The following is a 26,574-nucleotide window of genomic DNA, read 5'->3' as shown; positions in this document are numbered from 1 at the left end:
GTGAATGAAACCTTTGAAGAGCAGGCATGCATGCTGGAATGGATAGAGATAGAGGAAGCTGATGTGCTGAAAATTTTGTCAAACATTAAGATTGACAAGTCGCCAGGCCCGGACCAGATTTGTCCTCGGCTGCTTTGGGAAGTGAGAAATGCAATTGCTTCGCCACTTGCGAAGATCTTTGCATCCTCGCTCTCCACTGGAGTCATACCTGAGGACTGGAGAGAGGCAAATGTAATTCCTCTCTTCAAGAAAGGAAATGGGGAAATCCCCGGCAATTATAGACCGGTAAGTCTCACGTCTGTCGTCTGCAAGGTGTTAGAAAGGATTCTGAGGGATAAGATTTATGACCATCTGGAAGAGCATGGCTTGATCAAATACAGTCAACACGGCTTTGTGAGGGGTAGGTCATGCCTTACAAACCTTATCGAGTTTTTTGAGGATGTGACTAGAAAAGTTGATGAGGGTCGAGCTGTGGATGTGGTGTATATGGACTTCAGTAAGGCATTTGATAAGGTTCCCCATGGTAGGCTCATTCAGAAGGTCAGGAGGAATGGGATACAGGGGAACTTAGCTTTTTGGATACAGAATTGGCTGGCCAACAGAAGACAGCGAGTGGTAGTAGAAGGAAAATATTCTGCCTGGAAGTCAGTGGTGAGTGGAGTTCCACAGGGCTCTGACCTTGGGCCTCTACTGTTTATAATTTTTATTAATGACTTGGACGAGGGGATTGAAGGATGGGTCAGCAAGTTTGCAGACGACACAAAGGTCGGAGGTGTCGTTGACAGTATAGAGGGCTGTTGTAGGCTGCAGCGGGACATTGACAGGATGCAGAGATGGGCTGAGAGGTGGCAGATGGAGTTCAACCTGGATAAATGCGAGGTGATGCATTTTGGAAGGTCGAATTTGAAAGCTGAGTACAGGATTAAGGATAGGATTCTTGGCAGCGTGGAGGAACAGAGGGATCTTGGTGTGCAGATACATAGATCCCTTAAAATGGCCACCCAAGTGGACAGGATTGTTAAGAAAGCATATGGTGTTTTGGCTTTCATTAATAGGGGGATTGAGTTTAAGAGTCGTGAGATCTTGTTGCAGCTCTATAAAACTTTGGTTAGACCGCACTTGGAATACTGCGTCCAGTTCTGGGCGCCCTATTATAGGAAAGATGTGGATGCTTTGGAGAGGGTTCAGAGGAGGTTTACCAGGATGCTGCCTGGACTGGAGGGCTTATCTTATGAAGAAAGGTTGACTGAGCTCGGTCTCTTTTCATTGGAGAAAAGGAGGAGGAGAGGGGACCTAATTGAGGTATACAAGATAATGAGAGGCATAGATAGAGTTGATAGCCAGAGACTATTTCCCAGGGCAGAAATGGCTAGCACGAGGGGTCATAGTTTTAAGCTGGTTGGTGGAAAGTATAGAGGGGATGTCAGAGGCAGGTTCTTTACGCAGAGAGTTGTGAGAGCATGGAATGCGTTGCCAGCAGCAGTTGTGGAAGCAAGGTCATTGGGGTCATTTAAGAGACTGCTGGACATGTATATGGTCACAGAAATTTGAGGGTGCATACATGAGGATCAATGGTCGGCACAACATTGTGGGCTGAAGGGCCTGTTCTGTGCTGTACTGTTCTATGTGATGCCAAGAGGTCCAAGTAGTCTGGCAGTCATTTCCGAAATGTCTTGATGTAGGGGAGAGTGGTTCTGATTTCTGGGCACGTTTTGTCTGTTTGTTCGGGTTTATTGCTGAGAAATCAGCGGACTGTGTTCATTGGGTACCCGTTCTTGTTGAAAACGCTGTATAGGTGGATGGGTACCCAATGAACACAGTCCACCAATTTCTCAGCAATAAACCCAAACAAACAGACAAAACGTGCTCAGAAACCATAACCACTCTCCCCTACATCAAAGACATTTCGGAAATGACTGCCAGACTACTCGGACCTCTTGGCATCACGGTAGCCCACAAACCCACCAACACACTAAAACAGCAACTAATGAACTTAAAAGACCCTATACAGACAAAAAACAAAACGAATGTCATTTACAAAATACCTTGCAAGAACTGTGACAAACACTACATTGGACAAATAGGCAGAAAGCTAGCCACCAGGAAACATGAACATCAACTTGCCACAAAAAGACATGACCCACTATCACTCGTATCCTTACATACAGATGAGGAAGGACACCACTTTGATTGGGACAACACATCCATCCTAGGACAAGCCAAACAGAGACACGCACGAGAATTCCTAGAAGCATGGCATTCCAACCGGAACTCCATCAACAAACACATTGATTTGGAGCCAATCTACCATCCCCTGAGAAAGAGAAAGGAAATGACATGACCAACCCAAGGAAACCTAACCAGATAAATAGAAAGTGGGACATAACACCAGTGCTTCACCGGAGGCTCACTGATGATGTTACCTAGAATGGTGACGAAATGTCTGAAAACGAACCTTCCAGCTCAGCGAGCAAACTTATGTCCAAAATCTTTGATTATATTAATTAATCAAAATTTTCTATGTAAATCCCTGAATTTCTTTCAAGTCACAGCCCTGAGAGAATTAAAGGTTTTATCAATGTCAAGAAGTGACACTTTAGGTCAGACAATGCATGTTAGGTGTGAGGCCTTGTTTAGAAGCTGTTTGTGTTTTGGCTTGGTGTCAAACTGGTTTTATTTCCAAAGTAGGAATTTATATAATGCCGCATTGACTGACTTACTGACTATAAATTGTGTGTTTTTTTTAACAAAATAGAATGTACCTGCAAATACAAATGAACCAGTAGATAATTGTTTGAGTGAGTTTATCCAGCAGGTGGAGGGGGTGAGAGAGAGAGAGGGGGGTGCGAGAGTGGGGAGGCAGGAAAGAAAGAAAGAAAGAACGAACGAAAGAACGAACGAAAGAACGAACGAAAGAACGAACGAAAGAACGAACGATGAGAGAGACAGAGAGGGGGATGTGAGAGAGAGGGGGGGAGAGCGCGAGGGGGGGGGGGCGAGAGAGAGGGGGGGCAAGAGAGGGGGGTCGGCGAGGGGGGGGGCGAGAGAGAGAGAGAGGGGATGGGGGGGTGAGAGAGAGGTGAGAGAGAGGTGAGAGAGAGGTGAGAGACACAGAGAGAGGGGGGTGTGTGTGTGTGAGAGAGAGAGAGAGAGAGAGAGAGAGAGAGATTATGTCTGTGTGCTTAAGACACTGTGGTTTGCATGAGAGGATGTGTCAGAGTGTGTGCTTGTGTGAGTGTGAGCGCTTGTGTGTGTGTGAGAGAGAGAGAGATGGTGTGTAGTGTGGTGGGGTCATTGGGTCATGAAGCATTGTCTGACCTAATATATCACCTCTTCATTACACTGATAAAATGTTGAGTTCTTGCAGTTCAGTGACTTGAATGAAATTTGGCAAATTAGAGATGCATATTAATCAGTTAAAAATCTTTAATCATTTAGAAAGTTAACAGCATCTTAGGTTTGCTTAATACATCCTTATCAGTTGTGTGACCCTTTGACCATTTACATAAAAATTCTGCGCTGTGTGCTTCTTTCTCACTTCACCTAACAAGGGGACTACACTCCGAAAGCTTGCATTTTCAAATAAACCTGTTAGACTATAACCTGGTGTCGTGTGATTTCTGATCTTGTCCACCCCAGTCCAACACCAAAACCAACACCTCCACATCACAGTACACATAGCAACTGGGCACTGAAGAGTCTGCTATGGAAACATTCAAAGAGTTGGCTCAAATAATCACTGAATATCCAAGGCTTTTGTATTATTTTGAAACCTGTTTTTTATTGAACGTGCAAAATAACGTACTACAATGGTGTTATTGAAAGTATTTAATTTGTAAAAAATGAATTATTAGCTTAGTCTGACAAGAATGAGAGAAACAGATATTTATATGATTTTATTACATCAATTGAACATTCATCATGGAACATTTATGCTTTAAAATTATCCTTAGCATTATGTATATATTTCACATTAGAACTTATTCTAAACGAGGAGAATCAATTTTTCTCTTCATATTGTGGAAACTGGTTATGGACTGGGAAAACAGTTACAGGATTAGTTTCTTTTGTACAAAGGAGCTGCAGTTATGTATTTTGGCCACAATGGCCCTGCAAATAACAGGGAACAAACCCCTTCCCCACTTATCGCAAAGATGATGAATGACCTGCAGCTATTATAGTTACAGAAATATTTATTTCAAAAGTAACCAAATCGCAGTCCATTGCTGTGGTTCTGTGCACCAACCTGGCAGCAGAATCAGGCACCAAATGACTCATTAGAATATCTACAGATTTCAGAATCTTTTACGCTTTCCAGGACCAAACCCGCCCAAAAATCAAAATTAAACACTCTCTTCAGAGGCCTGGGATGAACAGAAAACATTCGACAGCTAACATCCTGCATTGATATTGTGGCTTTAAATGTACTGAAATGTCTCAAAGTGCTTCACAGAAGCATTAGCAATACTTAACACACCCTAGGTAGGGAAATATTAGGGTGGGTGATAGACAAACAGGATTTGATGACTTAAGTCACCCTGTTGAATTAGTTCAGGCTCGTGCAAGGTGAACAGTTAGATGTCAGTCATAAGAGCACTGGAATAATGCTAGCTCAGCAACAATGCACACATCCCATAAATAAATTTCAAAAATCTCAAGGAGGTAGGAAAGGCACAGCTTAAAAGTTTCAACAGGAGCAAAGCTGAGCCATGGGCAGAGTCACCGAGATGGAAGTTGGTTGCCTTGGTGATGATGTAGCTGCGTATTCGGGTCTGCTCCCACTCCTAATTCATGTCACTAATCCCACGTGGCAGCAGAGTTGTGAATCGCCAACCTCAGGCAGTAGTTAGGGAAAGAAACAGAGTTGGTGACGAATACTTGGTTTCAGTGAAGTCCTGCTCATTCAGGACTGGATGTCATACAAGCAGTGAGAAATCAGAGTGTGTGAAGTGTGTTCTGAGAGAGCAGCTGTTGAGGTAGAAGCTAGATGTCAGCTGTGTATATATGGAAACCGACATTTCTTCAGACGATATTGTTTGGGAGCAACATGCAGGAGAAACCAGGTGGGTCAATTTTAGATCATTTAGCGGATTTCAAAAGTCAAGAGCTCAGCTATGGAAAGAAAAGCCCCGGAAGCCAAGTAGGCACAAGCAAAATTCAAAAACCACATGCTTTTTCTGTCATACTTTCCTTCTCTAATAGTATCAACTGTCAGTCTACCGACCGAGACAGCAGGTTTTGCAGCATTTCCAACACGTAACAAAGCATGTCAAATTACTTTCTGGGATCAGAGCATCCACAAGACTTCTCATTGCTTTCTGAGCTGCACAGAAAAGAACTGGAAGCTGAGACAAAGCAGGTTAGTACCTCACAGTTTCAGAAATCCATTAAAGATGAGGATTTTGTCTTCGGCCTGTCACCCCATCCATTTATTAAACAGGTACATTGCTTGAAAGGTCACAGACCAACTAAGACAAATCCACTAATCACCGATCAACAAATCAAAGTTTTGTCACTAAACCAAACAAAACAAACACATTTGAATCTTTATCATTTATGGATAATGTTCTTTCATGGAACTCAATGCATAAAATGTGCTCAGTTTACAAAAATAAAAGAAGACATTCATTGAAAACTCAAGTGGCATAAAGATGTAAACAATGAGCATAAGGACTGAGGGACCAACATCTCATTTCTCTTCAGCTGCTTTCATTCCCAAAGATCATCTTGCTGTAGCATTTCTGCTGCTGTTCTTTCATACTGGTTTTGACTTTGGCTCTTTTCAGAGCCCCGTCCCTGGAGCAGAAATAAAAATTAGTCTCATTTTCTGAGATTTATCAATCTATGAAGACAGGGCTTGGATTTACTGGAAGCCTCTAGAGAACACTCAAAATCAACAGTAACACTGGTGCTAGATATTCACCCTTGAATGTGTTTGGATATTATCAAAATTCATCCAAAACAGTAATCTTTTGTTAGCTTTAAGATTACAGGATTACGTTTCCCATGTTTGACAGAACTGTTAGGGAACTATTTGTTGCATCAGAGTGATCAGTAGGTTATTTAGTGTAGTACATTCATCATTCATCTGTGTATTTTTTTTTTAAAAACATCCCTTGCTTCCACTGTAATTCTCTTCATTTTCCTCAACCTCTCAACCCTGCATTCCCACGATCTCTCCATCCCAGAAAGTGGCAGTAGCTCATTATTGTGCAAAAGTAATACACTAATACTGGAAATAAAAATATAAATAAAAAATACTTAAAAACAAATAAAGTAACACGCAGCAGACCAAGTTGCACCTCTAGAGGGGGGAAAAAAAAGGTCAATATTTCAGGTTAATAGTGTGGAGGTGCCGGTGTTGGACTGGGGCAGTCAAGGTCAGAAATCACATGGCACCAGGTTACAGTCCAAGAGGTTTATTTGAAATCACAAGCGTTTGGAGCAGCATAAACCTGTTGGGTGGTAACCTGGTGTCATGTGACTTCTGACCATTTCAGGTCAATGGCCTGGCATTGAAAAAGTGAAACATTAGAAATGTAAGAGATGTTGTGTAAATGGAAGATTTTTTTTTGGGGGGGGAAATGGGTGGAGAAAGTTGGCAGTGAAAGATGAAAAAGGAAAGATCTACGATAACATTAGACTGCAAAGGTAATGGGAAAGTAAGGAAATGAAAAAATGCTGTTATGATAATTGTAGAGGAAATACTCAAGGTTTTCAGAGACTAAAAACAGTTTTAAAAGGACCCTGCTCCCCTAAAGTGGCTGCTCTGATCACCTGACAAGCTCAGACAACCGAAGTGGAATACATGAAATGAGCTGCCTCAGAATTACCATGGGGCACAGAAAATCTACGTTGTTATAGCTCCCTTTTCAGTTGCGAGATTGTCTTAAGATCAATCAGCCCTCAGTTCTGAAAAGAGAAGTCTCCAAACAATCACTCCATTGCATTATCCATTTAAAATGACAACACAGATTAGTTACCAGGCAAGATCCACCAAGCCTCCCTGCTGAGCTATAGCAGCTTTGACTCGATTGGCAAACTGCACAGCATCTTCACCTTCCTGTAGAGTAAAGAGAGAGGCAAATGGTCACTTAGTCCCTGAAGGGCAAATTGTGCAAAAGTCAGCCCTTCATAAAAAAAAGGCAATGTCTCAACCAGTGCAATTCCTCAAAGGATTTTTAAAGCATTCTTTTCAGAATCTCAATTTCACTATAGCGCACACAGACCTCCTTTGGCATTGCTCACACAATAACAATTGGAGCAACAGTTCTTCATAAGCCTTGCCCCTAACCCAGAGGAATAAAAAAAACCAAGGTTGACACCAAGTTGCTGTATCTCCTCATGAATGTCCAAACATCACCAAGGGATGTTCAGGATCTGTGCAGAACTGACATACTTACACTGCAATAATGCACTGGTGCAGGGGCTAATCTTTCAGAGGAGATCAAGGACTTCTCTGTCTTTGTCAGTGATTTTAAAAAGGCAACAATCCATTATTATGTGCTAGAATGTGTTATTTCTCCATAATTCTCCATCCCTTGCCAATCTTTATTCCTCAACAAACAAGTTATTGCCTGATCATGATCATCTTGCTGTTCTGAAACTTTGCTGGAAATACATTGGCTGCAGTTTGTCTCAGGTTTCAGCAATGGGTACACTGCAGGAGTAACAAGGGGCTTTGGGGTATCCTGAGGTGGGAAAAGGTTCTATGCAAATACAAGTCTTTCCTTCCTTCATTGCTTCTTGGTTGTTTATGGATGGTCAACCCAACGTGGACTTAAGAGACATGGTGTCATAGAGTCATACAGCACGGAAACAGACCCTTCGGTACAACCAGTCCATACCAAACATAATCCTGAACTAAACTAGTCCCACTGCCTGCTCCTGGCCCATATTCTGTCAAACCTTTCCTATAAAATGTACTTATCCAAATGTCTTCTAAGTGAGGCCTCTTCTGGAATACTGTATCCAGTTCTGGGCATCCAGTTGTAGGAAGAATATTACTAAGCTGCTGAGGATTCAGAAGCAATTTACCAGGATGTTGCCAGGTATGAAAGGTTTGATGTATAAAGAAAGGTTGGATAGGCTGGGATTTCTTTCTCTGGAGCATAGGAGGTTGAGAGGCGGCTCCATTCAACAAGCACAACTTCTGCCAAAATTCACATTAAACCCACTAGTACCTCAGCGCCTTCTTGAAAAGCCACAAAATGCTCAACCATGACTGTCCTTTATATTTCAGCATTTTTGGTTTCAACATTGGCAATGACCTCTATTGAATTTATGCCCTTCCTGTTTGTTGAAACTTCCTCCATGCAGCTGTTTCCTTTTTTGTAAGTTTAATTTCCCAGCAATGAGCAATTCTTAATGCCCTCTCAGAACAGTCAATTATTTCCCAAATCTGGGGAGGTGCTGCACAAACGCTTCCTGACTACAGTTATAACAATTAGCTGTCTCCAACTTATTCTTATACAGCTCTCTGTGGAATCTTCAATACCTTTGGTCATTTTTAATCTTTTAAAACCTAAATTTGGTGTAACTAAATACGTTTTCCCTCCATGGCTTCTTTTCTTTTAATCTCTCTCTTTTGGCATCATCTGCAGTCCAAACCCAGATTATTTAATTCATAATCTTAATTTTCCAATTAAACTTGGCAAAACTGAAGTCAAAAGTAACTCCATTCAAACTGAAGTGAGTGCTTCAGCAGCTGGTTGGAGTGAATGTCTTCCGAGTGCAAGTTGCTCCAGGGACAGGGACAAAAGGGAAACGAATCCCACAAAACTACAACACTGCCGTTTCAGTGGACTGAAATCACTATTCTGATGAAATCAGACTTAAAAAGAGAAATCAATGACCTGTTCATCAATTATCCAGTCACTGCAATTTACAATGCCTTGGTAACTTTGAAATTCTGAGAAATCACACATGCGAGGGGCAGATGGGCTTGTTCAAATGTTGAGAATGAGAGACATGATTATGGTTCATTATCGAGAAATTTCTTCTGCTGCAATTGCTTTGGGATTCTTCGTTCGGGATAATGTAAAGGGACCTTTATGAGAATCCATCCCATCCTGTACTTGTCTCGGAATGTTCCTTAAAACACTGTAAAAGGGAACTTCATTCTATATATTGCCCATGGCCATCCTAAGGATGCTTGTTGGACTATCGTGCCAAAAAAAACTTTCACAAATGTGCAAAGGAATACTCAATTCCTTACATTATGGACCCTTGCTGTGCTATGAAGAATAAGGGCTGCATTAGCAACACTCCATATTACGTGGCACTGGAGTCACATGGGGGTCAACAAAATCAAACAGGCTGCTTTCCTCCCCAAAAAGGGCACAATAGAATGATTTGAGTTTTTATGATGATCTAGCAGCTGTTGAGGTCAGATTTCATCGAGCCACAAGAGAACAAAGTATGGGGCTGGATGAACACAGCAGGCCAAGCAGCATCTTAGGAGCACAAAAGCTGACATTTCGGGCCTAGACCCTTCATCTGATGAAGGGGAGGAAAGCAGCCTGTTTGATTTTGTTGACCCCCATGTGACTCCAGTGCCACGTAATACGGACTGTTTCTAATGCAGCCCTTATTCTTTATAGCACTGCAAGGGTCCATAATGTAAGGAATTGAGTATTCCTTTGCACATTCGTGGAAGTTTTTTTTGACAAGATAGTCCAACAAACATCCTTAGGATGGGCATGGGCTATATAGAGAATGAAGTTCCCTTTTACAGTGTTTTGACCCTTCATCTGGTGAAGGGTCTAGGCCCGAAACGTCAGCTTTTGTGCTCCTAAGATGCTGCTTGGCCTGCTGTGTTCATCCAGCTTCACACTTTGTTATCTCGAACTCTCCAGCATCTGCAATTCGCATTATCTCTGACTAGAATTTTTCAGTTCACTTTGACCATTTGTCCTGAGGAAATTTGACCTCTTTGCCTCAGGCTGTTGATGAGTATCACTGCAATTGACTTATGAGGGGGCTACAGTACTGGGAGCCTAAACATTACGTTACAAGAACGTTGCAAACACCATTTGCGATCTTCATACAGCAGCTCATGCTTGGACTCCTCTAAAATTATATTAGAACAAGCGTGAACAGCGTTTGACATACTGAGCATTCAGGGTAATGGTAGAAATTACCACATTGTTACGTCCATCCCACACAAACAAAAGTAGGTCCATACTGTTTTTGCTGTAAACATGGGCTGCTGCTGGTGAAACACCATTTCAAGGTTACATTCTTAATACATAAACATCTACAATATATTTGCCAGTCATGTATTCTCTTTACTTTCATGGTTCTATCAAAAAATCCTCCATCCATAAGCACAAAGGAACCGGCCTGTATAAATATGCCACACTGCAAGTTGATCCTCCGACCAAGATTGGCACTGTTGCTCTGCAGGTTGATTTTTCTCAGCTGGTACTACACAGAAACTTGTACCCTGTACATCACAGCCTATTTACTCTATTTCACAACTTCCCAAGTTCCGAGTTTTCCTACTGAACTGAAAATAATAGTGTAAAAGTCTTCCATACACGAGCCCAGGACGTGAATACCTGATAGAAAGTGAAATACCACTGAATCAATTACTTCCTGCCCTCTAGCCTTGAAGAACTCGAAGGTCCACTTAACCGAAACTGCCTTAACAATAAAGTCACATGAATTCAGTTCACAACAAACAAATCAGTTACCTGTCTGGTCATTGGGGGTAAGTACCAAACATTGCAGACTATGGCCCAGCTGGTCATCATCTGAAGCAGGTAGGACACCATTCCATATTTGCTGCTATTCCAAAATGCATCACCAAACTGAGGATCATACTGCAACAAAAACAACAATGTAAGCTCACTAAACGTCTGTTACTCTAGTCAACACTCTAAGGGAGAAACTGCTGCAAGTAAAAATATTAGCTTTTTTAAGAAACCAAAATCTTACAACTAGCCTGTTTTCACAAAAGCAGCCTTATTTTTTCTTCAGGCGAAAAGGTACTGAGTTCTTACACTGAAACCCAAGAGAAAGCAAAATTAACTGTATCCAAATGCTCTGGAAACAGAACACACAATTCTATCACTATCAATAACTGCAACTTTGAGAAAGCAACATATCCTCATGAAGGGTCTTCACATGGTAACAGAGGAGAAACTGCTTCCACTGGGAGAAGTGTCTGTAACTTTTTTCTTTACACAGAGTGTGGGTGGTGTGTGGAATGAACTTCCAGAGGAAGTAGTGGATGAGGGTACAATTACAATATTTCAAAGCTATTTGAAGAATTACATGTATAAGAAATGTATGGATGGATATAGGCCATGTGCAGGTAGGTGGGACTAGTTTAGTTTGGGATTATGGTCAGTGTGAACTGGTTGGACCAAAAGGGCAGTTTCCGTGCTGTATGAGTCTATGAGTCTATAATTAGAAGACACAGACAAAAGGTAATACAAAAAGAGCTGAGATGAGATGAGGAGAATTATTTTTCTTAAATGCAAAGAGTTATCATCACCTGGAAACAGAACTTCTAAAAGGGAATAGGACTTGAAGGGAGCCAAAGCAGTTTCCCGCAACTGATTCTTGCACCCGAAGGAATTTCAGGGCTGAGACTTTTCTACAGGTACTCTTTGATCAATTTGAGCCTGCGACATAACTAGACAGCTGAATATCTCAAGAAGAAAAAGCTATTTTCTCAAAATTTGAAAGCATGATAACAGTCAAACTCAAGATGATCAATCATTTACCTTGATTGCAACAGGATATATTGTTCCTCCTATTTCAAAACTTCCCTTCTTAAACATCATAACAGAGGTGTTGTTTATGCAGGTACCTGGAAAGCAAGTTTCATACTCAAGATTAGTTTGCAAATGTATACCCAAAGGGAAATCTAGTTTGTAAGAGCTTCCACTGCCAATCAACCAAGGTAACATCGATAGTAACATGAAACTCAGGTCAACATCCAGTGTTATTATTTTAGGTTTTACTCCATTTGCTGCAGTATGAACATTACTCATGAAAGGAAGAAAAGGTAATATTTGAATGTAAAACACCTCTATTGCTTAAGAATCTTTATTAGGAAAATTAGTGTCACACGGTTTTAGGCAATAGTGTAATTCAATTGACATGAACTGTTGGCTATGTAAAGACCAAATGACCATGAACATTTCTAGAGGCCAGATGTCAATCAAGTCTCAGAAGAAAATCGTTGAATCCTGGAGAGCATTTTAATTTCTAACATTTACACACACCTTTACTCTGGAAAATACAGTACCAAAGTATGTGTACAGACATATGAATTGAGAGCAAGAATAGGCCATTCAGCCTCACAAGATTGCTCTGCTATTCACTAAGACCTCGGTTGTTGTAACTGTGGATTCTCACCTCTTCCAACAACCTCTGACCCTTGTCAGTCAAATATCTATCTACCTCTCCTTAAAAATATTCAAAGTCCCTGCTTCCCCACTCTCAGGAAGATAGTTCCAAGGACTCTCAACTTGTGGAAAAATATTCCCCTGATGTTCCCCTTTAGGTAGGAGGCTCTTTACTTTAAAACTCTGTGCCCTAGTCACACAAGGGGAGACATGCTTGACACCCTGTCAGGTTCCTTCAGGATCTTATGTGTTTCAATAAAATCAGCTTTCACTCTTCTAAGCTTCAATGGATAGAGACTCAGATTGCCCAGCCATTCCACATCAGGTATCAGTCACACACATTTTCTCCAAACTGCTTCTAATGCATTTACATCTTTTCTAAAATAAGGAGACTAAGTAGTACACACAAAGCCCCAGAATTTCAATTAGGATATGCGGGGGGGTGGGATAGAAAAGATTACACTTAGAGCTAAATTATGGGGCAGTTTTAATATGACAGTTCATTCAAAGTTATTTCTTTTGCACACTTCCAGGCTTTCAAGTAACACAAGAATGAAATTTACTGCTCGTAAAATTGTTCTTACCTTCAGGAAATATTAAAATTGGTAATTTTGTCTTGTCTGCAACATGATCACTTAGTCTGTGAACAGAAGAGGAGACTAATCACAGGGGAGAAGACACAATATTCCTTTTCCTTTGACAGCTAGAATGTTTCTGTCATCTTTGTTCTATGCATTAAACAACAGGCCAGTTATTCACACGTTAAAAACCTGAAACCCCAAACCTCTGCTCAAAGATTTTTTTTGAGGTTGGTAACATCAAATTGTGATTCATTGATTTTTGACATGCAAGGGTATTGGAGAACACATAACCAAGGCAAGTAAATGGGAGGTTCCACCATAATGTAAGGAATGGCAGAACAGATTTGAGGAGCTGAATCGCATACTCATGCAGTGATGTTCCACTCTTCCAAGCGAATGTTTATTATGTAAGACAGCTAGGTTCTGAATCTGTGTTAATTACCATGTCTGGAACACAAACATTCAGTTTTATCACCAACAAGCATCAACGTGGCTAAATGAGGATTAGAAAAACAATTTTGCTCAGACGTTGAATGTTTGCTTCCAACAGAAAGAAAAGCAGACATTTTGAAATGTCTCATCGACAGTTTGCCTTTCGATCAGACAGCACTGAAACAACGTCTGTTCACATTATACATGTTGCCAGCCTTGCATTTTCCAACTCCACAGCAACCACTCCGATCGTCCTGTCCGATCAAAAGATCATCATGCAACTTCCCACTCATTGAGTCTCTGAGAAAGGGGCAACAACACCCACATCACTACCTTGGAGCACACATCAAAGAAAGATGTTTTTCCTTTATGGGACAAATCCAAGACATTGTGGACATTGGCAAACTGAGATTAAAACCAAAAATACTGGAAATACTCAGCAGGTCAGTCAGCGTCTGTTTGCACATAGAGTTAACATTTCAGTTCTGATAAAAAGATCAACCACCTGAAAGCTAAACTCAGATTTCCTCTTCAGAGATGCTGCTGACATACTGAGCATCTCCAGCATTTTCTGCCTTGTATAGATAGCATCGCCCAGGAGGCCAAAGCAGTTTGCAGCCTGGGTAATATTTCTGAAGTGCATCATATTATTACTCAGCAAGCTCCTACAAACACCACAGTCCAGTAAATAACAAGGTGAGAATGACTGTTTAAGTGCTGTTGTTTGAGGGACTCTTTGGCTAGCATTGAAATGGCTCAGCAGAAAATACTTACAAGGATGTTACCAGGGTTGGAGGGATTGAGCGATAGGGAGAGGCTGAATAGGCTGGGGATATTATGCCCGGAGCGAAGGCTGAAGGGTGACCTTATAGACATTTATAAAATCATGAGGGAAATGGATATGGTGAATTGCCAAAGTCTTTTTCCCAGGATAGGGAAGTTCAAAACTAGAGGGTATAGGTTTACGGTGAAAGAGGAATGATTTAAAAGGGACCTAAGGGGCAACATTTTCATACAAATTGATGCATGTACAGAATGAGCTGCAGAGGAAGTGGTGGGGGTAGGAACCATTACAACATTTAAAAAAGGAATCTGGATGAGTATATGAATACAAAGGGTGTTGAGGGATATCGACCAAACGGGACTAGATTCATTTAGTAGATCTGGTCGACATAGAAGAGCTGGACAAAAGGGTCTTTTTCCATGCTGCACAATTCTCTGACTCTCTCTCTCTCTCTCTGTATTACAGTAGGATTATCAGCCTCAATGATCCCAGCCCTGGATTGGGAAGTGAAGCACAATCTTTCAACTCAGAGGTGAGAGCACTCCCACTGAACTGCAGCTGATAATCCAAACGACAAACCTTATTAAAGTAGCAGCCTCTATTTTTGAGCAGTGCATTCAAAACTTTGTTGGGACAATAAAAAGGTAAGCACAATGATAAGTTGATAATTACCAGGCTGATAACCATCGCTAGCCCAATCTTCCTCCACTTTAACTCCTGCAATCAGGGACAGGAAAATCTGAACGAATACAAGTTCACGATTGCCACATGTAACAGTCACTGTGTCTAACCTTTTTATAACGAGGTGGCGATCTTTCATTTCAGATCGTTCAAACCAGACATGTGGACAAGCCTTCACCATTGACCTCTGAATGATTCCCATCAGCCCACCGTGGACCTGTCCAACCTGTTCAGAAATGGACCAATTAATTTTATTGCAGCTGATTTCTTTCCCCTCCCCCACATGAGCACATTAATTATTTTCTTTCAATGTGTTAATGAAGCACTTTTTTAAAAAAAATCAATACCTACCACAGGTTTTACCTACCCTTTCAAACTCATGGATATTTCATTAAAATTGCCAACACGTCATCAGGCTAATGCTCACTAATTAACAAAACTCATCGCAATTCTAAAGCAAGAAAACAAATATTGAGCAAATATTATGCCAAGCTTTATCTTGGCACATTATTTTGACAGGGTTGGACTGAATGGCCAAGCCATGTCTGCAAATAGGAAACAGCAGCAGGTAACTATGGTTATTATGTGAGCTGCAAAACATTTGTTTTCAGTGTTTCTCAGTGCATGTGGCATTCTCAGATTGAAATGTTCAAACTTAACAACAAAAAAAAAATCTGGAAGCCGCAAACGACTCATTGACTAGCATGCCCATATTTTCTCAAATAAATTTGCAGGATATACATCAGTATGGATAGTGGTGGAAAAGTGTAGAAGTTTAAATTAGTTGACCAGCACAGTCCATCCAACTGGTTGAAAACAGGTAATTGCCAATCCACTCTACTAATGGGAACTCAGAGTACCATACAGCCCCATTCACTGTATTGAACAATCACAGATCAGGGTCACGTGACTTCAGACACCAATACAGCTATTAATAATAAAACCAAAAATACTGCAGCTTCTGTAAATAAAACCAGTTCTGAAGAAGTCATATTGGACTGGAAATGTTTTTTGTACTGGGCAGTTACCAGGCTCCAGTCAGAACTGAAGGATATATGAAATCAATATTTGCTGCAATCCAACAGAGATGCTGTATTCAGAGGCTGTGCACTCTAAGAACCCCATACAAGTTTAAACAAATGCACAAACTTGGCTGATGACCCACCAATGTTCCTGTGACTCATTGTCTAAAAGGAATGCTGTTTAAACACAAAATACACCAACTAGAATAGATAGCAAAATGTTAAAACTGTTTCTCTCTCTCTCCAGAGACGCTGGCATAGCTGCTGGGTTTATTCAGCTTCTTTGTTTCTTTGTTTTATTCCATGCAATCATTAAATGTAGCATATAATCGAAGACATGTTCCTGAAGGAGGAGTATTGTTGCTCTGGATTGTTGCCAAGACAAGGACAATATGTTGACTCCATCATTAACTCAGCATGCTCCTCTTTACTTAAACTTACTACATTCAAATCTGTTTTGCACATTTTTCAGCTTCAAATATGTAGCATTTCTGCTTCAGGGTCAGTTGGCTAGACAACTGGTTTGTGATGCAAAGTGATGCCTATAGCATGGGTTCAATTCCTGCACCAGCTGAGGTTACCATCAAGGACTGTCCTTCGCAAACGTTTGCTTCGCCTGAGGCCTCAGTAACCCTCAGGTTAAGCCACCATCAGTTGTCTGTTTCTAATAAGAATACAGCTCAAATGGTCCCATAAGATTATGATAATTGCAAATGTTAATTGGAGATTCTAGAACTAGGGAACATAGCCAAAGAATTAGGACCAGAGATAGTAGAAAGCCCCTCTATACACAAAGGGTGGTAGATGTTTTGAACTGTCTTCCACAAACGGCATTGGATGCTGATCAGTCATTAATTTTAAATCTGAGACAGATAAATTTTTGTTAAGCAAAAAGGTATTAAGGGATATGGGCCAAACGCAGGGACCTGGAGTTAAGCCACAGATCAGCCAAGATTTCATTGAATGGTAGAACAGGGCTGAATAGTCTACTCCTGTTCCTATGTTTTATTAAAATTGCTTCACTCAAATTTTTGCATAAATCTAATTTTGAGAGCAAATCAACCTTGAACTGGAAATGATTTCAGGACCTCCCTTTCTTTTGTATGAGGAATAACAGTTGTTAGTGAAGAAGGTCAAAGCTATCCAGAGAAAAGACCAGATAATAGCCACGGGAGGAGTGGGAGAGAAGAGGGTTGGAAAGAGGAGAAAAAGATGAAAATAGGTATAAGAAAAAGGGTAGAAAGGAGTAAACAAGAAAATCTGCAACGGAGAAATGGGGCAAATCCATTACCATTAAAAGGTAAGTTGTCCTAGTAGCCTATAGCAAAGAACTAAAATAGCTCAAACACTCGTTGATCAGTGTAAGGCTTGTTAATATGTATATTTCTTGTTATTTGTATATACAAGTAGACATTATAAAACAGTTTAACATGACATCCCTCTCACCATTGCGTAGCCTCCATCATTGGCTAATATGACGACATCTATTGGCGACGTGTGGTTTGCTACACAAATGCCTCCTCGCTTTGGTTTGTTTTCCCTGCAATTTCAAAGTATTAGTCAAAAGTTGCCCAACATGAAGAGTCAACAATCCCTTTAACCTTTAATATCTTAATTTATTCTACATCAAAGTGAAAGGAACCCATGCCCTATAATAAACCAAAACACAAAGACTACACTGTTATCACTTGTGACTCTGGCCCAATCTAGACAATACCAATCTTTGAAGATCATCTCCAATCAGGAGAATTAGATTAAACTTTGTTTAGAGCTGGCCCCATCCTAACTGAAACTGTTCTTTGTGCTGCAGTCCAATTCCTTCCTCATGAAAGGAGGTAAACAACCTGCCAGCCATTCACCATCCAGGGAGAGAGTGGTACCTAGTTATAGCTGATGCAAATAAGCACCCACCTCTGGTGTTCACGCATACGCTCATTAACATCTACACGGTGACTTGTTTCTGTGGTGTACGTCCTAAGACCAATCAGCTCGTGTCTGCATTTATGCCCCACTCGAATCTCCATCCATCTTTGCTATCTAACTTGATCAGCATATCCCTCTATTCCATTCTCCCAGATATACTTATCCAGCCTCCCCCTAAATGTACCTACGCACGTGATACTGGGAATCTCAAGAGGTGGCCAAGATGAATTATTCACTCAGCATTTCTGGCTGAAGATTGTGGAAAATGGTTCTGCACTTCCCAGTGAGGGCTGGGATATTTGTGGTGCTTCCTCCTCCATTGAGGTATCAGTCACCATTCATGGCTGAAATGTGGCAGGACTGCAGGACTTGGATTCTGATCCAATGATCCACGTGCTGGATCATGTGCTGCTTCAGCATGCATGTGGTCCTGTGTTGCAGTTTTACTAGGTTAACACTTGATTTTTAGGTATGCTTGGTGCTGCTCCTGTCATGCCTTCCTACACTTTTTATTGAAGCTGAGTTGGACGACAATGATAGAGTTAGGGATATGATGGGCTTTGAGGTTGTAGATGATGTTACAGTACAATTCTGCTGTTGCTAAGGCTCACACTCTCATTGATGCTAGTCTTGATCTGATAGATTTTCAAACAGATCTATCTATTTTGTACATTAGCGCCACCATACAACAAAACGGAATGTATCTCAGCATGAAGACATGACTTTGTTGCTTAAATAGTCTGAGATAGCTCTCCCAACTTTGTCACCAGCCTCTCAGTAAGGACGGCTTTGCACGGCCAACGGGTTGGAGTTTGCCATTCTTGTTTCTTGTATCTAGATCGATGTCAGATGGTCCATCAGGTCTCATTCATTTTCTGAAACTTGTTAGTGGTGCTTGGCCACTGCAGAGGCATATGAGAGTTAATCACGTTACAGTGGGTGTGTAGTCACACGTAGGCTGGACCAGCCTAAAGATGGCAGATTTCATTCCTTAAAAGGACATTAGTGAGCCAGATAAGTTTTTATGACAATGATTACATGGTCATCATTAGACTACAATTCCACATTTAGTTGAATGCAAGTTTCACTAACAGCCATGGTGGGACTTTAATCCGTTCCCCAAAACATTACTTTGATTTCTGGATTTCTAATCCAATGGGAACACTATTCTATTGCAACTTGGAACAGACTGGGGAGGCAACGTAACTCGAGTTAAACAATGGGGCATAGCATTATCTCAGAGCTGATTTCTGAAGAGCTGCAGACAGATACCCAAAAGTATATGGACTGTTGTTGACAGTGAGCAATGGAGGAAAGAATTTTGAATCATTCTAAGCAGCTGCTGGATTTGGTGATGGGTGGGAGGTTGCTGGGAGAAAATGTGTTGGTGTGACTGATGGTTCAAATCACGTGAATGAGCAGAGATTGGGCAAGATTTTCTCTCCAATCCTTGCTCGTCAGGTGGTGACAGTTTGCAAAAGAATATCATAAACCAAAATCATACCAAAATTTGTCACAGAGCGGCCAGCTCCATCCAGTAAACATGACCATCCTGCACTCCCGACGTCACTGATTTTTTTTCGGGAGGCAATGCAGTGCTGTATGAAGATAGACACCTCCAACACATGCCACAGACAGAAGTAGTGCTCTAAATACAGACATGAATCTAAGTACCATTTAAAGAGCAGACATTCTCCATGCACCTGTGCAGCACACGTTATGCCAAGTTCAATTCAAGTCCTCCCACCTTTTTGCTAGATGAATTGGGAGTTTGGGCAAATTGGCTCAAGTGGAAGCGCCAGTCACAGTTTGAATGAAATTTTGACCTTCAAAGATCCACCGACTCTTCAAAAATAATTAAAATGGAATGAAGGCAGAGAAAGCCCAAACATTTTAGAATGTACAGCGCTTGTTTTGGAACAGGTTTGAACTGTTCAATCAGGATAAAACAAAATGGGCTGTTGTTTCTTGTCAGATTAAATTAAAGAAAGGCTCACTAGGAATTTAGCGGACTGTCGAGGAAAACAAAAGAAACTATTCAGAATCTGTTAAACTGAAATAAGCCGATCTGAAGCTAAGCCAACTGACAAAGGAGCAAGACACATGCAGGCTAAGGCAAGGGAATGACAGGTAGGGGGAGGGCGCGGGGCGGGGGGAAAGAGAAGGAGGGCGCGGGGCGGGGGGGAAGAGAAGGAGGGCGCGGGGCGGGGGGGAAGAGAAGGAGGGCGCGGGGCGGGGGGGAAGAGAAGGAGGGCGCGGGGCGGGGGGGAAGAGAAGGAGGGCGCGGGGCGGGGGGGAAGAGAAGGAGGGCGCGGGGCGGGGGGGAAGAGAAGGAGGGCGCGGGGCGGGGGGGAAGAGAAGGAGGGCGCGGGGCGGGGGGGAAGAGAAGGAGGGCGCGGGGCGGGGGGGAAGAGAAGGAGGGCGCGGGGCGGGGGGGAAGAGAAGGAGGGCGCGGGGCGGGGGGGAAGAGAAGGAGGGCGCGGGGCGGGGGGGAAGAGAAGGAGGGCGCGGGGCGGGGGGGAAGAGAAGGAGGGCGCGGGGCGGGGGGGAAGAGAAGGAGGGCGCGGGGCGGGGGGGAAGAGAAGGAGGGCGCGGGGCGGGGGGGAAGAGAAGGAGGGCGCGGGGCGGGGGGGAAGAGAAGGAGGGCGCGGGGCGGGGGGGAAGAGAAGGAGGGCGCGGGGCGGGGGGGAAGAGAAGGAGGGCGCGGGGCGGGGGGGAAGAGAAGGAGGGCGCGGGGCGGGGGGGAAGAGAAGGAGGGCGCGGGGCGGGGGGGAAGAGAAGGAGGGCGCGGGGCGGGGGGGAAGAGAAGGAGGGCGCGGGGCGGGGGGGAAGAGAAGGAGGGCGCGGGGCGGGGGGGAAGAGAAGGAGGGCGCGGGGCGGGGGGGAAGAGAAGGAGGGCGCGGGGCGGGGGGGAAGAGAAGGAGGGCGCGGGGCGGGGGGGAAGAGAAGGAGGGCGCGGGGCGGGGGGGAAGAGAAGGAGGGCGCGGGGCGGGGGGGAAGAGAAGGAGGGCGCGGGGCGGGGGGGAAGAGAAGGAGGGCGCGGGGCGGGGGGGAAGAGAAGGAGGGCGCGGGGCGGGGGGGAAGAGAAGGAGGGCGCGGGGCGGGGGGGAAGAGAAGGAGGGCGCGGGGCGGGGGGGAAGAGAAGGAGGGCGCGGGGCGGGGGGGAAGAGAAGGAGGGCGCGGGGCGGGGGGGAAGAGAAGGAGGGCGCGGGGCGGGGGGGAAGAGAAGGAGGGCGCGGGGCGGGGGGGAAGAGAAGGAGGGCGCGGGGCGGGGGGGAAGAGAAGGAGGGCGCGGGGCGGGGGGGAAGAGAAGGAGGGCGCGGGGCGGGGGGGAAGAGAAGGAGGGCGCGGGGCGGGGGGGAAGAGAAGGAGGGCGCGGGGCGGGGGGGAAGAGAAGGAGGGCGCGGGGCGGGGGGGAAGAGAAGGAGGGCGCGGGGCGGGGGGGAAGAGAAGGAGGGCGCGGGGCGGGGGGGAAGAGAAGGAGGGCGCGGGGCGGGGGGGAAGAGAAGGAGGGCGCGGGGCGGGGGGGAAGAGAAGGAGGGCGCGGGGCGGGGGGGAAGAGAAGGAGGGCGCGGGGCGGGGGGGAAGAGAAGGAGGGCGCGGGGCGGGGGGGAAGAGAAGGAGGGCGCGGGGCGGGGGGAAGAGAAGGAGGGCGCGGGGCGGGGGGAAGAGAAGGAGGGCGCCGGGCGGGGGGAAGAGAAGGAGGGCGCCGGGCGGGGGGAAGAGAAGGAGGGCGCGGGGCGGGGGGAAGAGAAGGAGGGCGCGGGGCGGGGGAAGAGAGAGAGCGAGCGCTCGTGGGGGGGGGTGGGGGGGGGTGGGGAGAGGGAGAGAAAGAGAGAGAGAAGGAAGGGGAGGAAGAGACAGACACACCCGTATAGTGCAACTTGCACACACAGCCCCATGTTTGGGTGTTTGGCAATGCAATTGAATCTGTGTTCTCTAAAGCAACTCGCCGGTATTAACAGACTTTGGGTAGTTGGCAATTTCTGTTCCAATTCCACTCTCAGCTCTCTTCAAAAGAAATGTATTTTTTAAGTGAAGTCCATTCATTCAATATTTACAGCCACAATTAGATTGGTTTCTCCACACAGTCAGGCAGTGAAAATACAAGAAGAAATCACAGAGAAATGAACTTTGTTCAGACCCTGCACACCAGGATGAATACTTATCAGTTTAGGAAATAGGTTAAAAATACAAAGAAATGTTTCAATCAGCTCATTTCCCAAAGTCAAATCAATTATAATGGGAATAAAAAAGCTTTCTAAAATCCTAAAGCAAAATGGTATTGCAGTCTAAGAGAGTACCAGGTTCACATCATTGCCTTCTATTAGTATTGATACTAGTGCTTCCGCTCCCAATCTGATGTGTCAAAAATAAGGTGACCAAATAGGGGGAAAACCAGGACTCTGAACTAATTAATGTTTCTTCACACACATACAAAATGTATCTTTTCAGCTCGTCAGGTGCAGCACTTCTTCCGTCTATACCCTTGTACAAACTGAAACAAGTCAACTGTGTCCATCAACTGGTGATTTTGCTTCTTTGCAAAGTTGATTCCCCACTTTGTCTTGCAGATATTTGGCCAATCAGACACAGTCTTCCTGCCACGTATTTTCTCTGCTTCCCCTCCCGCCTCACCTCAAAGTTACCCAGAAATGCAATGTCATGGTATGGGGCAAAATGACAGACCAAGGATGCAAGCAGGAAGTTAAATCCAGTTCAAACTCATTCCGGTCCTGCAGAACAACAGGAAAGCTGAATCAAAGGACATTTGAACAATTTTGGCAAAAATTGTCAGGGCCCAATGAGATGCAATCATAATTCGGGACTGTCTTAACCAAACAAGGATGTCTGACTGACCTAGTCTGAGATCATCTTGTTATAGACTGGCACAGACACGATTGGCCAACTGGTCTTTCCCAATGCTGTAGACCTTTATGAGTCTATTTCACAGGTATGTTTCACCCACAAGTATGCACAGAAAGACCAGGAGGTCAGCTAGCCAAAAACTTTACACTACACTAAAGATAAGCGCCAGGAGTCATGAGTCAGTTTATTGATTGGCACACAAGTTAAATGTCACATTGTGTTCCTCTGAGAGTAATTTTTCCTCAACATTTGTTCCCCTAGATTTTCTGGAGCCTGTAAGTGACAGGGGGTGCTGGAAAAGAAGTACAAGATTCACCTTTTCAAATCAGAAAGTGGCACACCAAGTAGATCACTCGAGATGAGAAGTAGTATGTTAAAATATGAACAAGTCAAAAACGAGTCAGAAGTGAAATAAAAGAATAGTTTATAAGTAAATTACCAGTGTCCTCACAGGCTGCTCTCTCATGAGAGAGAAATGAGCGGCGGGGGGGGAGGGTAAAGAGAAGAGTTGGGGGGTGGCGAGAGAAGGGAGGAAGAGAGAAAAGTGGTGGGGGGGGAGGAGAGAGAGAAGAGTGGGGGGGGAGAGGGAGAGAGAAGAGTGGGGGGGGAGAGGGAGAGAGAAGAGTGGGGGGTGGAGGGAGAGAGAAGAGTGGGGGGTGGAGGGAGAGAGAAGAGTGGGGGGTGGAGGGAGAGAGAAGAGTGGGGGGTGGAGGGAGAGAGAAGAGTGGGGGGTGGAGGGAGAGAGAAGAGTGGGGGGTGGAGGGAGAGAGAAGAGTGGGGGGTGGAGGGAGAGAGAAGAGTGGGGGGTGGAGGGAGAGAGAAGAGTGGGGGGTGGAGGGAGAGAGAAGAGTGGGGGGGGGGAGAGGGAGAGAGAAGAGTGGGGGGGGGGAGAGGGAGAGAGAAGAGTGGGGGGGGGAGAGGGAGAGAGAAGAGTGGGGGGGGGAGAGGGAGAGAGAAGAGTGGGGGGGGGAGAGGGAGAGAGAAGAGTGGGGGGGGAGAGGGAGAGAGAAGAGTGGGGGGGGAGAGGGAGAGAGAAGAGTGGGGGGGGGAGAGGGAGAGAGAAGAGTGGGGGGGGAGAGGGAGAGAGAAGAGTGGGGGGGGGCGAGGGAGAGAGAAGAGTGGGGGGGGGCGAGGGAGAGAGAAGAGTGGGGGGGGAGAGGGAGAGAGAAGAGTGGGGGGGGCGAGGGAGAGAGAAGAGTGGGGGGGGAGAGGGAGAGAGAAGAGTGGGGGGGGAGAGGGAGAGAGAAGAGTGGGGGGGGAGAGGGAGAGAGAAGAGTGGGGGGGGGAGAGGGAGAGAGAAGAGTGGGGGGGGGAGAGGGAGAGAGAAGAGTGGGGGGGGGGAGAGGGAGAGAGAAGAGTGGGGGGGGGAGAGGGAGAGAGAAGAGTGGGGGGGGGAGAGGGAGAGAGAAGAGTGGGGGGGGAGAGGGAGAGAGAAGAGTGGGGGGGGGAGAGGGAGAGAGAAGAGTGGGGGGGGGGAGAGGGAGAGAGAAGAGTGGGGGGGGAGAGGGAGAGAGAAGAGTGGGGGGGGGGAGAGGGAGAGAGAAGAGTGGGGGGGGGGAGAGGGAGAGAGAAGAGAGTGGGGGGGGAGAGAGAAGGGTGGGGGGGGAGAGAGAAGGGTGGGGGGGGAGAGAGAAGGGTGGGGGGGGAGAGAGGGAGAGAGAAGAGTGGGGGGGGAGAGAGGGAGAGAGAAGAGAGTGGGGGGGGGGAGAGAGAAGAGTGGGGGGGGAGAGAGAAGAGTGGGGGGGGAGAGAGAAGAGTGGGGGGGGAGAGAGGGAGAGAGAAGAGTCGGGGGGGAGAGAGGGAGAGAGAAGAGAGTGGGGGGGGAGAGAGAAGGGTGGGGGGGGAGAGAGAAGGGTGGGGGGGGAGAGAAGGGTGGGGGGGGAGAGAAGGGTGGGGGGGGAGAGAAGGGTGGGGGTGGGAGAAGGGTGGGGGTGGGAGAAGAGTGGGGGTGGGAGAAGAGTGGGGGTGGGAGAAGAGTGGGGGTGGGGGAAGAGTGGGGGTGGGGGAAGAGTGGGGGTGGGGGAAGAGTGGGGGTGGGGGAAGAGTGGGGGTGGGGGAAGAGTGGGGGTGGGGGAAGAGTGGGGGGGGGAGAAGAGTGGGGGGGGGAGAAGAGTGGGGGGGGGAGAAGAGTGGGGGGGGGAGAAGAGTGGGGGGGGGAGAAGAGTGGGGGGGGGGAGAAGAGTGGGGGGGGGGAGAAGAGTGGGGGGGGGGAGAAGAGTGGGGGGGGGGAGAAGAGTGGGGGGGGGAGAAGAGTGGGGGGGGGAGAAGAGTGGGGGGGGGGAGAAGAGTGGGGGGGGGGAGAAGAGTGGGGGGGGGGAGAAGAGTGGGGGGGGAGAAGAGTGGGGGGGGGAGAAGAGTGGGGGGGGGAGAAGAGTGGGGGGGGAGAAGAGTGGGGGGGGGAGAAGAGTGGGGGGGGGAGAAGAGTGGGGGGGGGAGAAGAGTGGGGGGGGGAGAAGAGTGGGGGGGGGAGAAGAGTGGGGGGGGGAGAAGAGTGGGGGGGGGAGAAGAGTGGGGGGGGGAGAAGAGTGGGGGGGGGAGAAGAGTGGGGGGGGGAGAAGAGTGGGGGGGGGGAGAAGAGTGGGGGGGGGGAGAAGAGTGGGGGGGGGGAGAAGAGTGGGGGGGGGAGAAGAGTGGGGGGGGGAGAAGAGTGGGGGGGGGAGAAGAGTGGGGGGGGGAGAAGAGTGGGGGTGGGAGAAGAGTGGGGGTGGGGGGGGGAGAAGAGTGGGGGTGGGGGGGAGAAGAAGAGTGGAGGTGGGGGGGAGAAGAAGAGTGGGGGTGGGGGGGAGAAGAAGAGTGGGGGTGGGGGGGAGAAGAAGAGTGGGGGTGGGGGGGAGAAGAAGATGAGTGGGGGTGGGGGGGAGAGAAGAAGAGTGGGGGTGGGGGGGGAGAAGAAGAGTGGGGGTGGGGGGGGAGAAGAAGAGTGGGGGTGGGGGGGGAGAAGAAGAGTGGGGGTGGGGGGGAGAGAAGAAGAGTGGGGGGTGGGGGGAGAGAAGAAGAGTGGGGGTGGGGGGGGAGAAGAAGAGTGGGGGTGGGGGGGGAGAAGAAGAGTGGGGGTGGGGGGGAGAAGAAGAGTGGGGGTGGGGGGGAGAAGAAGATGAGTGGGGGTGGGGGGGAGAGAAGATGAGTGGGGGTGGGGGGGAGAGAAGATGAGTGGGGGTGGGGGGGAGAGAAGATGAGTGGGGGTGGGGGGGAGAAGAAGAGTGGGGGTGGGGGGGGAGAAGAAGAGTGGGGGTGGGGGGGGGAAAGAAGAGTGGGGGTGGGGGGGAAGAAGAGTGGGGGTGGGGGGAGAGAAGAAGAGTGGGGGTGGGGGGAGAGAAGAAGAGTGGGGGTGGGGGGAGAGAAGAAGAGTGGGGGTGGGGGGGGGAAGAAGAGTGGGGGTGGGGGGGAAGAAGAGTGGGGGTGGGGGGTGGAAGTAGAGTGGGGGGTGGGGGGGGGGGAAGAAGAGTGGGGGGTGGGGGTGGGGGAAGAAGAGTGGGGGTGGGAGGGGAAGAAGAGTGGGGGTGGGGGGGGGAGAGAAGAGTGGGGGTGGGGATGGGGGGGGGAGAAGAGTGGGGGTGGGGATGGGGGGGGAGAAGAGTGGGGGTGGGGGTGGGGGGGGGGGGGGAAAGAGTGGTGGTTTAACTTGAGGATCACTGTGCCTCAAGCAAAGGCAGAGGTTGAGAGGTACAATCCTGCATGATTACCGTCAGGTAGTGTGAAAACTGAACTGCTGCTGGTGTTACTCTTCATCGCAAACTAATGTCTTTTAAAGGAAGGAAATCTGCAATCCTTACCTGGTCTGGCCTACACGTCACTCCAGACCCAGCATGATGTGGTTGATTTTTCACTGTCTTTTATGCAAAGAGGGATGGGAAATAAATGCTGGTCTAAGTCAGTGCTGCCAACATCTTCCCATGAAGAAATTAACATAAAAAAGCCAG

The 26,574-nt window shown here is 46.6% G+C and overlaps 1 protein-coding gene across 5 annotated transcripts in view; it reads right to left on the bottom strand.

Annotated features, from left to right (window-relative positions):
- Positions 1-3,833: 3,833 nt before the first annotated feature.
- Positions 3,834-26,574, bottom strand: part of gpat3 (glycerol-3-phosphate acyltransferase 3) — a 48,094-nt gene continuing 25,353 nt past the window's right edge. For all 5 annotated transcript variants that reach the window (XM_048533239.2, XM_048533229.2, XM_048533247.2 and 2 more), the window contains 7 exons: positions 17,309-17,402; positions 14,951-15,066; positions 12,947-13,002; positions 11,736-11,821; positions 10,698-10,826; positions 6,984-7,063; positions 3,834-5,796 (listed from right to left, as the gene is read on the bottom strand). In XM_048533239.2, the coding sequence (XP_048389196.1) occupies positions 5,700-5,796; positions 6,984-7,063; positions 10,698-10,826; positions 11,736-11,821; positions 12,947-13,002; positions 14,951-15,066; positions 17,309-17,402 (658 nt within the window). In that variant the 3' untranslated portion in view covers positions 3,834-5,699. The remainder of the gene's footprint in view (positions 5,797-6,983; positions 7,064-10,697; positions 10,827-11,735; positions 11,822-12,946; positions 13,003-14,950; positions 15,067-17,308; positions 17,403-26,574) is intronic.

Source organism: Stegostoma tigrinum, chromosome 1 (genome assembly GCF_030684315.1).
Source record: "Stegostoma tigrinum isolate sSteTig4 chromosome 1, sSteTig4.hap1, whole genome shotgun sequence".
NCBI lineage: Eukaryota > Metazoa > Chordata > Chondrichthyes > Orectolobiformes > Stegostomatidae > Stegostoma > Stegostoma tigrinum.
This window is presented reverse-complemented; position numbering and strand designations above follow the sequence as displayed.